The sequence below is a fragment of the Leishmania martiniquensis genome, chromosome 35 (assembly GCF_017916325.1).
Source record: "Leishmania martiniquensis isolate LSCM1 chromosome 35, whole genome shotgun sequence".
NCBI lineage: Eukaryota > Euglenozoa > Kinetoplastea > Trypanosomatida > Trypanosomatidae > Leishmania > Leishmania martiniquensis.
Genome location: NC_090170.1, coordinates 239,803 through 254,837, shown reverse-complemented (window position 1 = coordinate 254,837; position 15,035 = coordinate 239,803). Strand labels below are relative to the sequence as shown.

The 15,035-nt window shown below is 61.5% G+C and overlaps 4 protein-coding genes across 4 annotated transcripts; all 4 read right to left on the bottom strand.

Moving 5' to 3' along the window:
• Window positions 1-202: 202 nt before the first annotated feature.
• On the bottom strand, window positions 203-742 carry LSCM1_00814 (uncharacterized protein; the record flags this gene model as incomplete). The annotated part of the gene is made up of 1 exon (XM_067318448.1): window positions 203-742. One exon carries the CDS (start codon window positions 740-742, stop codon window positions 203-205), a length of 540 nt encoding a protein of 179 aa, XP_067174553.1.
• Window positions 743-1,479: 737 nt separating this feature from the next.
• Window positions 1,480-3,696, bottom strand: LSCM1_00813 (uncharacterized protein; the record flags this gene model as incomplete). The annotated part of the gene is made up of 1 exon (XM_067318447.1): window positions 1,480-3,696. One exon carries the CDS (start codon window positions 3,694-3,696, stop codon window positions 1,480-1,482), a length of 2,217 nt encoding a protein of 738 aa, XP_067174552.1.
• A 1,362-nt stretch (window positions 3,697-5,058) lies between these two features.
• On the bottom strand, window positions 5,059-5,733 carry LSCM1_00812 (uncharacterized protein; the record flags this gene model as incomplete). The annotated part of the gene is made up of 1 exon (XM_067318446.1): window positions 5,059-5,733. The coding sequence occupies one exon, from the start codon at window positions 5,731-5,733 to the stop codon at window positions 5,059-5,061; it is 675 nt and encodes a 224-aa protein (XP_067174551.1).
• A 1,761-nt stretch (window positions 5,734-7,494) lies between these two features.
• Window positions 7,495-13,914, bottom strand: LSCM1_00811 (uncharacterized protein; the record flags this gene model as incomplete). The annotated part of the gene is made up of 1 exon (XM_067318445.1): window positions 7,495-13,914. The coding sequence occupies one exon, from the start codon at window positions 13,912-13,914 to the stop codon at window positions 7,495-7,497; it is 6,420 nt and encodes a 2,139-aa protein (XP_067174550.1).
• Window positions 13,915-15,035: the final 1,121 nt, after the last annotated feature.

Genomic DNA, 15,035 nt, shown 5'->3' with positions numbered 1-15,035 from the left:
GCACGCAGACCTCCGAACAGTTGCGGAGGGCGCACACGCACGCGGTGGCTGCCATCCAGGCGAGCAGCTCGGAGGCATGAGAAGGAAGGGATGGGGGAGGGGAGGGGGTGAAGACACGTGCACCTGCGCGTGTGTGCCGGCACAGGCTCTTCCCCTTTCTCCACCGCCGTCATCGGCGCATTCCGATCCACGAGCACCTCCCTTACGCCACCACAGCGCGCTTCGTGTTCTTCTTGACAAAGATCGCGCGGTCCTTGCGGGCTGCCTTGGTGCGGCGCTGAAGGAGCGGGAAGGACAGGTTCGGGGCGTGGTACTGGGCAATGCTCAGGTGTTTCACCTCGTGGTCCGGGATGCTCTTCACGCACAGCACTTCAATGTTGTGGTAGCGAGCACGGTGACGGGATGCAAGATCATGGTAGGCCTGGCTCACGGCGCCAGTCTTGGAGACGTCGCGGAACTCCTTGACCATGCGCGTGTAGCCGCAGCGCTGGCTGTAGTACGCGATATCGACCAGGTAGTTGCGCGCCGCCAGCTTCGCGTCCTTGACGACCTTGCAGGAGAGCACATCGCCGTGGGTGGCCTTGACCTTGTTCTTAATCCTCATCATGCGCCAGAAGCGGCTCTTAGCGACAACGAAGTTTGGGGCGAACACCTCAAACTTGTACACGGTCGGCTCGGGGTTCTTCTCCGAGGGGGCCTCGCGACCCACGACCTGGTAGTGGCGCAGGTGCGGCTTGACCATTGCTTCCTCTCTGGCTCACTACACGTATATGTGCCGGACAGGGGTGCGCGAATGGGTATGTGAGCGTTGAAATTGTAGGACGGAAGGGAGAGCGAAGGGATCGGCAGGATTGAAAGGCGGCATAAGAGAGGGTGTGAGTGTAAGTGGTGGGCACCCCACAGCGCCACGTGCGCGAATGGCAGCGTGCGCAGGGGTGGAAGCGCACCGAAGGTCTTACAAGCGCCGCCACGCGTCTCGCCAAGAAGAAAGCAAGCAACACTAAAAGAGGGCATGAGAGGTGCGTTGCTGAATGTGTGTGGCCTCTGCATCATGGACACGCACACACTTTGCGGCTAAAGTTTACCCGCCAACCAGCCACACTCACCTCCCACCCCAACACTGTGCGCCTCCGAGAAGCGCATTTTTCTCCTGGGGAGAGTAGCGGCCCCTCCATCCCCTGCGCTAACTCTTCCCTTCTCTTTATGCTTGTGGGGAAGATGTAGCAGGGCGCACACACACACACATACACATACACATACACCATCAGCGCGGTGTCTGAGCGAGTGACAAGCGCCGCAGGCACAACGCCTCTCTGACATAGCAGAAACGAATACAGATCAAAAAAAACCCTTGAAAGCGTAAGCGAAGGCGCTGGTATCGCCAGTGCGGGGGTGGAGGAGAGGGAGGGCTGGGTGGGAACAGCGCGAAATGTGCGTAAAAGTAGCCCTTCCCGTACCCTCTCTCTCTACATGCTTGCGTCACTTTGCCCAGTGCTGTTGCTGCTCGGCCAAGAGAAGCTGCAGAATGAGGTCCATGCATGCGCGGTAGTCGTTGTGCCTGCGGCGGCTATCGTTCAGCGACATGCGCGGAAGTCGACCGGCCGCGGACGTGCACGACTTGTTTGAAGCAACTCCGTCGATGCTTGGCGCGCGGCCAGTACCGTAAGCAGCACCATCATTCGCATCACTTGGTACGGCCCCCTCTTTAGCTAACGCTTCATCGTCGTCAGCCTTACCAGGATATTCACGACTTGGTTCTGCTGTTGGCCCAGGCGCATTCCACCATAGATTCCGCTCCTGACTGCGGTGAATGAAAGTCACGACGATTGCGCAAGTGACACAGAGGCGCTCCAGCGGCGCAGGAGGAGGTGCCGCGGCTGCAATGGGAGGAGCGCTGTTTGCACGGTCCCACGCTTGAAGGCTTACCCATACCTGATGAGCGATAGAGCAACGGCTCCTTCGTTTCGGCGGGCCCGCTGGCGCGGCCGTCGCAGGCACAGCGAAAAACTGGGCCGCCTCCTGGCTAAGTTGATCCCACCAGTCCCGCAACAGCGCTGCGACAAGTACGGCGGCCCCGCCTGTGGATGCTGTCAAGGGGGTTGGTGAAGGCTCGCTTAGCCGCGGCTTACACACCGCCACGGAGGCGAAGGTGCTGCGGCACTTGCCCTGCTTGCAAAACCACAGCGCCAGAGAGGCAGCAACACCGTGTAGAAACACCTCTTGCACAGCGCCCCGGCGTGCCGCTTCACCAACGCTCTCTTCCGCACTCCCCATCCCTGCCGCCATCGCTGCTGCGCGGTGTGGTGTGTGGAGGGCGGATCGACAGGCCGGGCGCAGGGCAAGGTACCAGCTCGCGTAAGACGGCGACTGCAGCGCCTCATCGAGCTCTTCTCTGGAGATGTCCGGCGGAGGCAGCGGCGCCTGAGAAGACGTGCTACCCTGCGCTCGAATGCCCGCTGCCGCCGCCGCAATCGCGGATAGCCCCTCGCCACTGGCGGAGAGGCAGCCAACAGAAGACTTCAGCGTGAGACGGTACGCACAGAAGACCGAGTCGAGAGCCGTGACGCTGGTGATGATTCGTGTGACAGTTGAGCAACACAAAGCGGACGCTTCGGCGAACTGGTGCTCTGTACATGACGGCTGTGCGATCTGACCAATTCGCGCACGTGGGCACTGGCGTACGCGCTGCGAGAGCCATCGACGCCGGCGCTTACGGTTTACGCCGACGCACGATCGCCGTGCACCCGCGCTCTCCAGCGCAATGAAAGAGCCCCATTCTGCTGCGGCCTTGCCCCTTTCCTGCATCACGGGTAAGCACGCGCCTTGGTGTGGCGCCTCCTCCGTTCCTACCCACTCAACGGATACAAGAGGATCTGTTTCACACCAGACAAGGTGCTCGTCGCTGTGCTGGCAGTGGCGCAGAAAAGCCTGCGCTGTAGCGTAGTAGCGGCCGTGGTGCAACGCGGGAAAGAACGTGCTGAGTGCCTCCATGTCTGCCGTGGCGGCTGGCTCTCTCTCCGAGGCGCTAACACCAAGAGTGGACGAGTGTTCCACCGTCGCCGATTTGCGCTCCTGCCGAGACACGAGAAACTGCCAGTCGGAAGCGTACAATACGGTGCTTAGTCGAAGCCGCCGATCTATCCATTGCTGGCAGCTGCCAAAACCGCTATCGTCACCGCTTCGACAGCTTTCCATACCAGCTTCGCTACCTGTGTGCGGCGTCCGTTGCACTCTCAGTACCACCCACGAAGTAGCGCTCGCAGCGCTTGATAGCGGAGCTACAGAGCCTACGCCTAGGCCTCTGCCGCAGCGGCAAGGCGCAAGATAGCCGCCATTGCCGCCTAGAGGAAACACCACCTGCTCTGAAGGCGCATTCCACTCTGCCACAACCTCCGCCGCCGCGCTGTCGGGATATCGGTACGGTGCTCGAGCCGGCTCCGACGCGGAGCGCTGGTGTACGCGTAGGAGCGCGCACGGGATGGAAAGGCGAAGTGGTACTGGAGTCTGGTTGAATCCCTGCAAGGTGGGGAACTGATGCGGAAGCAATACCGGCAGACAGGATGCGTGCATGCGCCCTGATGTGGTGCGCTCGCGGAGTAGCGCCTGCTGGGGCATCGCCAAAGCGAAGCGTCTTTTTTGTGGTACGCCGAGTGTTGAGCCAGTCGCCCCTGCGCGTGACAACGCACCGGCGGACATCAGCGGAAGCGGAGACGCAGTGAAGAAAGGGAAGGGAGAGAGAGGAAGAGAAGAGGTTGGCAGTGACAGCAAAGCAGCGGTGGTGGCGGCAGAGTGCGCACTGCGGGGATGGCTGAGTCGCGCGGTGAAAGTGATGAGCAGCGCTCGTGTGGCTGAGCTGCGGCCCATCTGTCGATTCAATACCCATCGAAGGAGGCGAGACGTCGTCAAGCAAGAGAAACGCCTCCCCCGCTGGCTCTCGTGGAGCGGAGCATGTGCGGATGAGCGCGCCTGCAGGCCTCCAGCACGCAAGCACACATCCCGCCGAAAAAAGGAACGGTTGGCGCGGCTCCTGCTGCTCTTGAAAGAGCCCCGTTGCAGTTTCACAGGCCGTTCGCATGTGCGCCTCACGGCGGAGAAAGAAGGAAACAGAGCGGAAGACAAAGAATGCCGAAGACAACCTCCGCTCTCCTGCGTGAGCATGCGCATGTTCACGCACAACGCAGCCACGAAAAGAGAGAAAGGGAGAGTGTGTATGCGTGTGCGTCTGTGGTGCAGCAAGAGGGAGGGATAGGGGCACAGGTATATGCCCCACATCTGCCCGCCCGCCGATGCGCCCCCCCTTCCCTTCCTCCCATTTCGAAAATTTTGTTCTCCCTCCTCTGCAAGTCGAAGGACAAAGCTGAAGTAGGGAACCGTCGCGGTGGTGCTGGAGGTGGTCGAGGTAGGAGGAGAACCATGAAACGTACAGTACAAGAGAAAGGAGCACGGGGAGACGAGGCAGACGCAGAAGGGGCGAGCTTCAGCAGTCCCGCCTCTTGCGGGCGGCACACACCACGTACACACAAACACATGCAGATAGACAGGGCACACAAAGGAGTCCTGCATGCGCGCGAGAGTGAGTGAGTGGATGAGCTCTACGTCCCTCTCTTTCCGCCGGCCCACAGCGAAGACTGACTTTGCCGGAATGGACTATCACTGGAGAGGTATGCGTCACCTTCATCCTCGTCTCGCACACAATTTCGATGGCGGCAGCTGTGACGGTAGAGCTCGAGGGAGAGTGGAGGTGGATAAGAATGGCAGGCCCAAACAGGCGCTGAAAAGATATCAGAACAAGCGAGCGCACTCCTCCATCTGCGCCCGTCTTCCTTGCGGAGGACGTCTTGGGGGCGGGGTGGGGGGAAGCGGCTGTGCTGGTGCACAGCTGCACCGACCTGCCCTGCCAAGCGGAAGCAAGCATCCCCCCTCGCGGGGGACGAGAAAGGGGTTCGAGCCTACCATACACAGAAAGGGGTCAGGGCGGCCTCCACACAAGGCCGCCACAAACTTCATCACGGGGGTCTCGGAGGCACGCTTTCTCCCCCTTTCCTTCTCGCGCCTCGATTAGAGGCCCAGCTGCGCCTCGAGGCTGTACGGGTCCACTGCATTCGACTCTTTCTGGCCACCTGCATCGACCTTGTCCCCTGTCGGTACGTCGGGCAGCTTCGTGCCTGGCATAGCCAGTGCATCGGCCAGGTAGTCGGCATCTTTTTCCTTCTCCATGTCAAAATCGAGGGCGTCCAGCTCGCCCAGCATCTCGTCCTCGTCGATGTCTTCCGGCACATCGTAGGCGCGGCCCATAATTTCCTGAATCTCCTGCGTGTCCATGTAGAGGTCGGCGAGCTCGTCCTGCAGCTCATCGACCTTGTTGATATTCAGCTTCTTCATGCCCTTGCGCAGCTCCTTGTTCGCCTGCTTCATCGCATTCACCTGCACGTGCGTGTCTTTCACAGCCTCTGTCGTGAACTGTAGCTGATCCACGTTGAACTGCTGCTGCATCATCATATCCTGCTGGTTCTGGTACATGCGCTTCTGCTGGAGTAGCTGCACAGCTCGCTGCTTGTAGCGACTCTGCGTCATGCCGCGCGAGCGCTGGATTTGCTCCTTCAACTTCATCAGCTCCGTATCGATCTTGGAGATGCGGGCATCGACGACGTCTGTGCGGCTGTTGATGCGGTTGCTGGCGTCCTCCAAGGTTGGCTTGGGGGTACTGTTTGCCTTACCGAAGAGGCGGTTCATTCTTTTTTATTCAACTCGTGCTCTTACGGGGGTCGTCGTGAAGGACGTAATAGCGGTGAGGGTCAGAGGGGGAAGAGCGGCGAAGGAGCAGAAACGCAGCAAAAAAGACGGCGACTAAGAAGAGCGAATAGAGAGAGGAAAAAGAACGAACGAGCACAAGGAAGGGGCCGTGGCGAACAGAGGCCGCGGTAAATATCCGCAGCGCGCAGGCCAAGGGTAACGGAGCGCGCGCGCACACACACACAGACCGACCGACGGATGAACACAGGCACTCACACCTCACTCCTACAAAGAGAAAAGGTGGACACTGAGGGGAAGGAGGAGAAACAGCAGCAGACGAGGGGGAAAGAAATGAGCGACGGAGAAGCTGCGCGCACATACACAAGCATGCATACATATATATGTATATATATGTGTGTGTGTATGTATAATGACCATGAGTGAACATAATATAATGCGCAAACAGGCGTACGCGTATGTCCAGGAGCGGCAGCAGCAGTAATACAGAGCGAGAGAGAGAGGGGGGAGGAGTTTATAGCGAGGGGGTGGTGGTGGTGGTAGGGAGGGAATGCGGCGGATGCAGAAGCCCTCTTTCGAAAGCGTCAATGATGCGTGGCGCGCGTACGAAGGAAGAAACGAAAAACTTCATCGTTTGCTCTGATGGGTGTGTGTGTGTGGGGGGGGCGAGGCCGCCTCTGCCTTTGGCTTCGCCGCACGAGCATGCCCCCGTGGCGACGACGCAAACACCCACGGCTTATGCACCGTCCTTCCCCCGTCAGCGCGCTTCGTACCATGCAACACATCCAAGAGGGCGGCTGCGGAATTTTAATTTTGTTCGTTTCGTTGGTGCTGTCAAGTGTACCATGCACTGCCACAGAGAAGGGGCTACACTACACATTGCCCCGCCGTCCCACAGGATCCTTGTAGAGTGCGAGACAGCGACACACACACACGGACGTCACAGAAGTATAGACTTCGCCATCGGCCCCTCCCCACCTCTGCGGCAAACCCTACCCAACAGCCTTTCAGGCCACCTCAGGTTCCCCTTTCAAAGTAGGTAAGGAGGGCCAGGTGGAGTACAATCGAGCCATTCATACTATGTCTCCGCCATATACATGCGGCTGGCGTGCAGCACTGTTGTCGGTCTCTCCGGCGCAACGACACCCAGGGACCTCACCACCAACATTGGGAGCGGGGGTGAATCGCTCTGACCCCCCCTCTCCTATCCCTTCGGTGCCAGGCCTTGCATCGATACCATCTGCACTTCGCCATTGACGAGGCTAGAGGCGCGGGGTCCCTCGATGCTAGGCGTTGACGTCTGCCCCCGCCATTGGCGGGCTCAGTGTTCCATGCAAGACGAAGTGAAATAGAAATGTACACAAGAGAAGAACGTTTTCATTTCGACCACCCGTCCTCCTCGAGCGCCACCGCGGACCAGCCCAAGATCACGCACACACACACATATGCACAGAGGCGACGGGACTGTGTGAGTGTGTCTTCCTCGATTACAATATCCACGGCAGTGGAGGTGGAAGGGGAAGGAGGGGGTTGCCCTGCGCGACTGTGAAGGGCGGCACCGCCATGGCAGCAGCAGCAAAGGTGAAGGTAAGAAACGTGCGTGCAGAGAGAGCGAGAGACAAGGGGCCTCGCGCTGCTACGCAGGGGACTGCTTAGGCTCAATGTACATATTCGCAGTAGAAGAGAGATGAAAAACAAAGCAGGCGCAGAGAGGAAGTGGCTTGCGGCGCTCCACAGGTCCACTCACCTGCGGCGCTGCCGGCTACTGCCAAAGAGTTCTTGGCGTGTGGTGGCGGTGGGTAGCGGCACAGTGGCCATGCGGCGGGGCTCAGCCCCATCGCGCGGCTGCAGCGCACGCCGCGGGGCACACCCGGACTTGCCACGTGGGGAAACAGAGGCGGTGCCGGAAGTAAGGTGGCGCGATCTCATCTGCAGCTGGTGCGAACGACGGTCCCCCTCACTGGTGCTGACGACCTTCTGAGGGCAGCGCTGCTCTTCAGAGAGGCTATCACTATCGTCACTGCCGAGCTCCTCGGCCACATCCGTGCTGTCGTTGTCTACCTCCACGGCTGCGAGGAATTGATGGGAGGGAGACGAGGCAGCCATGGCCCGCTGCTTGCGCTGATGAGCGGCCCGGATCTGCACGGATTGGCGCATACGCGCCTTCGCAGCAGCCATTTCGGCCTGCAAGGTTTTACGTGAGGGTAGGCCTTCGCGCACAGCGGCCTCAATGGCCGTTGTCGGTGGCACGAACAGAAGACTCATGAGCGCTGCCTCTGCGGCGTTGGGTGGCGCCATGGTGTCCTGCGCCAACGGGGAGGCGGCATTCGAGATGGCCGAGAGTGACTTGCTAGTCGGACTGCGTAAGGTCAGGATCGGAGGAAGCGTGAGAATCGGCGGTGATACTGTCTTACCCTCCGTTGCGATGGTATTACCGAGGACCGTCGCCATGGACTTGGTGTCAAGTGCAAGACTGTGGTCTTCAACGCTTCCTGCCGTGCCGCTTAGCACTCGTGCGATGTCGTTGCTGGCTTCGACCGCCGGCGCTTTCCACTCCAGCAGCGTCTTCATCACCTTCTTCGAGTTCCATAGACGTGCCTTCTCACGTGCAGCGTCGCGGCGCCGTTGCCGCTCCGCATACCACGCTGATTGTACCGCGTCCAATTCCGTTTCAGGCGATACAGCCACGCCGCTAGCAGGGATGGTGCGAGCGGCGGCCGTGCGGTCAGGCAGTAGAGCGCTGGAGACACCGACACGCGCTAACACCGGCGTGAGGTAGGCGTCGGACACCAAGACTTGTGTAGCCTTCGGTGGGATCGCCACTACTGCCTGTGGCGTTCCGCTTTGCTCTGAGGAAACACCACTGCGCGCCTTCATGGGATTCGCTGTTGGGGACCGTCCCTCCCACCGCCTCGTTGCCACTGGCGCCCGTTGCACGCTGCGCTGCGGGAGGCCAAACGCGACGGAGCCGGCGCGCAACGCTGGGTTGTCCACGGCATCACCGGCAACCTTGCCCCTTTTTTCCGCTTTCCCATCCTTTGCGGCGCCGCGGCGGCATGCCGTTGTTTTGGCCTGCTGGCGCGTAATCAGCCGCTGCAGCGCCTCTTCGCGACGCCTGTGGATGTTGGCGTGCTGAATGACGGCAGCCGCTACGCCATAGCCTGCGATACTTCTGTAGGGCGTGTCGGCTACGGCGCCGAGATCGGTAGCGTTGTCATCCCCGCTGTCGTCTGTGAAACGGCCCTCTGAAGCTCGCGGCGCCGTCGCCGACCCATTCATCGCCGCGTCGCGCGTGCCCTCCGGCGGTGTGTTGCGGAGGAGGCAACCGTGCTGTGCGGACGCACCTGCCTGCCTCTCTGCAGACGAGCTGCGGACAGTTGGTGCGCGGGCCTTGTACCCCACACGACACGTGGCCATGCGAGTCGACGGGCTTGGTGAGGGTGCCGCTGGTGCGGGGTACGACCACGATCGAGGATCGCCACCCTCCTCGGTGAAGCCAGCGTGGTGCTGCGGTGTAGCCTCGTGGGCTGTCACCTGCCGCGCTAAGGCGTCTGGTTCTACAGCGGGGGTAAGGTTAACGCATGCCGTTGAGAGAGAGGCCCCACCTGGAGACGACCTGGAGGTGTTACTGCTCCCAACCTCGACGAAGTCGAGCATCGCACCGGTCACCGACGGAGACCTCCCATGCGGCGGCGGCGGCGTGCTGTCAGCGGAGGCGCAGGGGTTTGCGGTGGGTAGCAACAGCGGGGATCCTACACTTGAGGCGCAGCCCTGCGGCAACTCCATGTATGCCCCCGACGCAAGCTGCGAGGAGACCTTTGCGGCAGGGCTTTGCACGACCGCGCGTAGCGCCTGACGCAGGCATTCTCGCACAGAAGAAGCACTTGCTGTAACCTCTGGCACACCCCGATCGCACGCCGAGCTGTGTACCCCTCCAGCGCGGGCGTCACAGCAACGGTCAGCGAAGGCGAGGATTAGAGGTACTGGCCTTCCGACTACCCCCGACGGCACTGACCACAGCGGTGCAGACCTGCAGGGCCTGCGTCCTTCAGCACTGTCGCGAGTAGGCTGACGCTGTATGACGGGCGTACTGCTCGGCGAGGCCGCTTCCGGGAGCTCGGCTGTTGCACCCGAGAAGAGGGACGGGCACCAAGCTTCCACCACGGAGCTCCGTCCCGGTGCTGCCATCGGCTTGTTGTCTTGCAGCTCAACGGAGGTCAAGAATTGATAGAGAGCCCGAGCGTCAGCGACCAGCACTGCCCATACGCGATCAATGAGCTTGGCCTCCTCCTCGCTCTCCTCCTTGCAGGACTCAGTTTTCTTCCCCTTGCCTCCGGTGATGCCGCCCCGAGATTCAGCGTGCAGGTAAAATCTTGTCAAGGCAGCCCAGAGCTCTGTAGGTTCCCCGCTGACCAGACGCTCGCGCACGTATTGCTGCCGCCACCGTTCGTACGCCTGCCTGGTAGCCCACGGTAGCCTTGTTGTACTCGTTCGCAGACGCACAGGGGAGATAGGGCAGCGGCGGTTGCTCGCGTCTGCACACTCGCCTGGACGAAAGAGCGAAATACCGTTGGGCTCGCCACTGGCGGCGATGGAGCAGGCGGATAGTAACGCCCATGACGGCAGCGTCCAGAGCATCACAGCGGAGTCCTCTCCAGTTGTGAGGAGCTGCGAATCGGTGGCCGCCGTGTCGTCAGCGTTAGCGGGTGCTTGAGTAAAAAATGCGCCGGAGACCGCGTCCGCGTGCGCCCGCCAGCGATCGAGCATTCGGCATTCCCCCTGCTGCAGGATGAGCCGTGTCCACTCCGTGGCCTTTGCGACTGACTTCGGCAAGTTTTGCGCGTATGCAGCGGCCACCTGGCGTGCGACCTGCACGGCGCTGGTGATATCGAGCAACGTCACAGCACCGCTCTGGTCGCCTGCAGCAACCAGCCACCGCGCAGCGCACTGACCCACCGCAAGGGCGGTAATGGGCTCTCGCGCCGGCACTGCGCGGCACTGCCACAGCTCCTGGGCGTGCTGCACGTCCCATAGCTGCAGGAGGCCGTCGTTGCTACCGGAGAGCACAAGGCAAACGGCCGCCTCAGCACAGTCCGGCGCAGAGGCCGCAGTGTCGTGCGGGATGTGCACGACGCGGGACAGGAAGCCGGTTAGTGACGAGTCTGCCAGAGACTCCGAGACGACAGCGCCGCCGCTCTCTTGCTCTGCCTTTTTCTTAGCGGCCGTCTCTTCAACTATCGAGTCATTCAATAAGATCAGAGGACCGGGGAACACCGCCGTTGGCAGTACCGCTTGTATAGGCTGGTTCAGGGGTGGGCAGTGAAGCTGCTGCGCTGCCGCCCACGCTGGGGGCAGCAGGTTGCACGGGAGCGCCGAGGTGGCCATAGTAGAGAGAGGTGCCGTGTACAAGACACGCCGGCCACCCACAACCAGCAGATTTGCACACGGAAGCCCTAGAACGCTCGCGATGCTGTCGGCAGTGTTTGCGCCCCAGCCGGGAAGACGGAGCTCACGCAGCGGTGCAATCAGCTCCACCACCTCGTCGACTGCGGCAGGTGCATGGCTGCCTGCTGACGATGTCATGGCACGCGACCACCGAAGCGGGTAAATGTAGAGACGGTCTTCCTTCGTCGTGTCCAACAACTCCGCCTCGCCCGCTTCGCGTGTGGAGTGGCACGCAACGACGGCGTCAGTCGTCACCACCTCCGCGGCGCTGGTGTCGCGCGCTAAGCTCCTCCTCCTCGCCATTAGCGTCACGGCAGCAAGCGCGTCTACGGATGTGCCAGCGTGCAGTGACAGCCGCCGCAGCAGCAGAGGCTGGGGGAGCCCAGCTTGACCGGAATCTGGCGAGGAGTCGCAGATAAGGCAGTCGTAGTGCCCGATGACTGGCTCTGACTTGTGAGCTATGAACAGGGACGGCCGCTGCAGGTGCAAGGATTCAGCAGTGGTGCCCGTGTCGCACAATGCAACAGACTGAACACCAGCTGCGATGCGCCATGCTCGTACCACCTCTGCGGTGGGAGCTCTCTGCCCTTTGGCTCGTACACGCCACAAGAGCACGTGGTGCGCATCAGCCGTCACGGCACACTTCAGGGATGCGCACCAGGAGGTGAAGATGATTGCTGCCGTGTGACTGCGCGTCGTGCTCACCTCCCCTGAACGCGCGAGGTACCACGGCACCAAACACGGCCCACCCAGCAGCACCCGGTCAGCACCGTTGACGCAATCGTAGCGGGCAAGACGAACTTCCTTAGTTGCACTGCTGATCCTTTCAATGCAGTCAGAAGAGAGTGCAGCGACAGCAGCAGCAGCGGCCCGTGGCTCAATTTTGTAAGTGATGAGCTTTCCCGAGATGGCATTGAAGATGCGCACAACCCCCTCCGTGTCCAGCACGAGCAGAAAAAGGCCTAATGGGGGGCAATGTGGCAGCGAGCTGCTGCCGCCTGCGTCACCTTGGCTAACACCGACCAATGACGATTGGTCATCGCGCTCAGCGAGTAGCCTTCGACGGAACAGGCTCACGTCCACTGGGTAGCCCCCTCGTGACACCAGCGCCGGCGAGCTGGATGGTGATGAAGCAGAGCGGTCAGCTTCGCCCCTCGACCCCGCTGCAGTCGCGGCGTCACGCAGCGACACGACGCGTATAGGGATGGAGGAGCTGCCTATCATGAGGCTCCACCAACACAGAGTGTGATCTGCACTGCCCGTGATGAGCAACAGGTGCTCGGCGTCGACGCAGCAGCATGTCACACGTCGCGTGTGTCCACCAGCGCTGCCAACGCGCTGCCGCGGCGGTGACTTTCGTGATGTGAGGGACGTTGAGGAAGACGGGACGAGGTGGGGCACGGGGGTCGGCAGAGGAACAGCCACACCAAGTCGTCGCAGTGGCGCACGCAAGCATGAGAGCCGCCGTATCAGCGTCATGCCGTCTTCGCTAACCGATACCACGATGTCGCGGCTCGCGATCGCTTCTATGCCCAGCACCGCCGCTGAGTGAAGGAGCCCCGAGAAGACGGGGATGCGCATCGCTGGCGGGTCCAGCCGCGTTTCACTGTGCTGGTGCAAGGCGAACCAGTGCTGCGGCAGCACGAAGACCTGCACCAGACCTTGCGGGAAGCCAAGCAGCAGCAACGGATCGAGGGCGGCGTGCGACGACGACGACGAGGCGCTCGCGTCGCCAATGTCGTTGGCGCTCACCGCAGCAGGCGCTTCCGTGAGCGCGACGGCGGACGCGTACCATTGCCGTGGTGCGGACGGGGCGTCCATAGAAGCCCTCGAGGTTGAGGCGACGCTGAAGTGCACCAGTACGTCCGCGGGCATAATCTCGTGTTGCGCCAAATGCTCGTACGTCAGGGCCATCGCGCGCAGGCCCTGGAAGTATTCGTTGGAGGGACCGGTGAGGACCTCACGGGCTTCGTTTCTGTACGCGCGCACTGTGTACACGGGCCTGCGCACAACCGCCGCATCTGAGGAGGGGTCGGGTCGATAGCTGTATGCGTCTGCTGCATACCAGGCTACCGTCTTGGAGTACTGCCGGCTAGGCTGCTCGATTCCCTCAGCCAATGCGCTGCTGTCGCCCGCATCGCCGGAACGCTCCTTATCCGGCCTGGCGCTTGTGGGGCTGCTTCGTGGTGCCGCGGTCGCGCCAGAGGGCTGCATCGACTCCCCCCGCACCCCACGCAACGTGCGGATGATCTCACCAGTGCCAGTGCGGCATAGTGTGAGCGTCCCGTCGGTAGAGGCGATCACCGCCACCTCCGAGTTGCCAATTGCGCGGCTACTCGTGCGCAAGTCTGTGACTGGGCCACCAAGCGTTGCGACGTGGAACTCTGGAATGAGCGCGGGGCGCTCTGCTGAGGACGAGGCGCTCCCCTGCGACAGGGGCGCACGTGGCTGCAGCTCCGACCGCCACAGCTTCACTGCCCCATCGGCCCCACCAGTCATGTAACGGCATGCGGTGGTACACCACACGAGGTGTGTAATAATGTCGCGGTGGAAGAGAAGGTGGATGGAGGAGTGTTGCCGGGCCAAGTCATCGCGGTAAACGGGCGCCTCCTCTAGCTGGAATGGTGCGGGGCAGCTCCTATCAAGGGTGAGAGTCGCCAGAGGGGATTCTGGTGCGGACGGAGCCGTCGATGACGCATCCGACTGGGATGGATGCATCTGAAGGGGGCAGAGGGCGGAACGCTAACGGAGCTGGTGTATTCCTGCCTGTGCGCACGGCCCAGCAACTACGCACGAAGGGGTTCGAGCACGGGTGCCCGCACGTGTCTGCAAAGGTGCGCAGAAAGTGAAAGGAGGAAAATGGACGGGAGGGGGCTGTGGGGTGGTTGTCGAAGGCGCGGGCACCCGTGCAACATGAAGACTCAAAGTCCCAGCAAGCGGGAACGAAGGGCATCTGCCCTCGCTTCCCTCCACTTCGTCACCGCGGTAGCGGCTGCACAAAATGATCGATAGGTACCCCCCCACCCGACCCTCGAGTGCGCACGATACGGTGGGTGACTTCTCTTTGCCTCTCTCGCTTTTTGTGTGCATGTGGGAGAGGCGAGGGAGGGGCCGCCCTTCCTCTTGTGCTGGCTCAGCTCGCACATGAGGTGAGACGACGTGGAGCATTTGCGCGCGCGTGTTCGTGTCTGTGTGTGTCTGTGTGCAAAGGTACGCACGAGACTGAGTCGGCCTCGCCATGCCGAAAGGAGGAGACGGAGAAGGGGTGGAGGGAGCCGACACGCACGCTCGCATATGTGCAAGACACAGAAAGCGAAGCGCCAAGGCCTCCTTGGCGGTGGCCCACCTCGAGCGAGCGCGTAAAGAAGGCGGACTGTGGGACCGCAAAGGAGCGAAGGGGTACGCACGATCATACACAAGCACGCGCGTGCAGATAAAACAAAGCGGCACACGCGTTGTTTGACGGCCAGTTCCGTCATGTGTGCGACAAGCGTGAGCACACACGACACAGAAGCGCCGCTACGGAAGAGTGCGACAGAGAGAGGAGAGATCATAAGAGGGTCGTAGCCGCGAAAGAAACGAAAAAGGGGGGAGGAAGAGGCGAGTGAGCGGTGCGGGCCACGGCAGTCGCAGGTGGTGAAGAAGAGTGAGGGTGACGGCGTCCAGCGAAAGAAAGGGCGGCGCGGCGCCTCTGGCACGCACACACACAGAGAGGGGAAGAGAGGAGGTGTGAGGAGAGAAGAAGGCGGAAACGAGTGCGCGATACGCGATCAATGCGCTCATGAAGCACACACACACACAGACACAAAGCCTGCGTCGTCCCGCACCCACCCAAAATT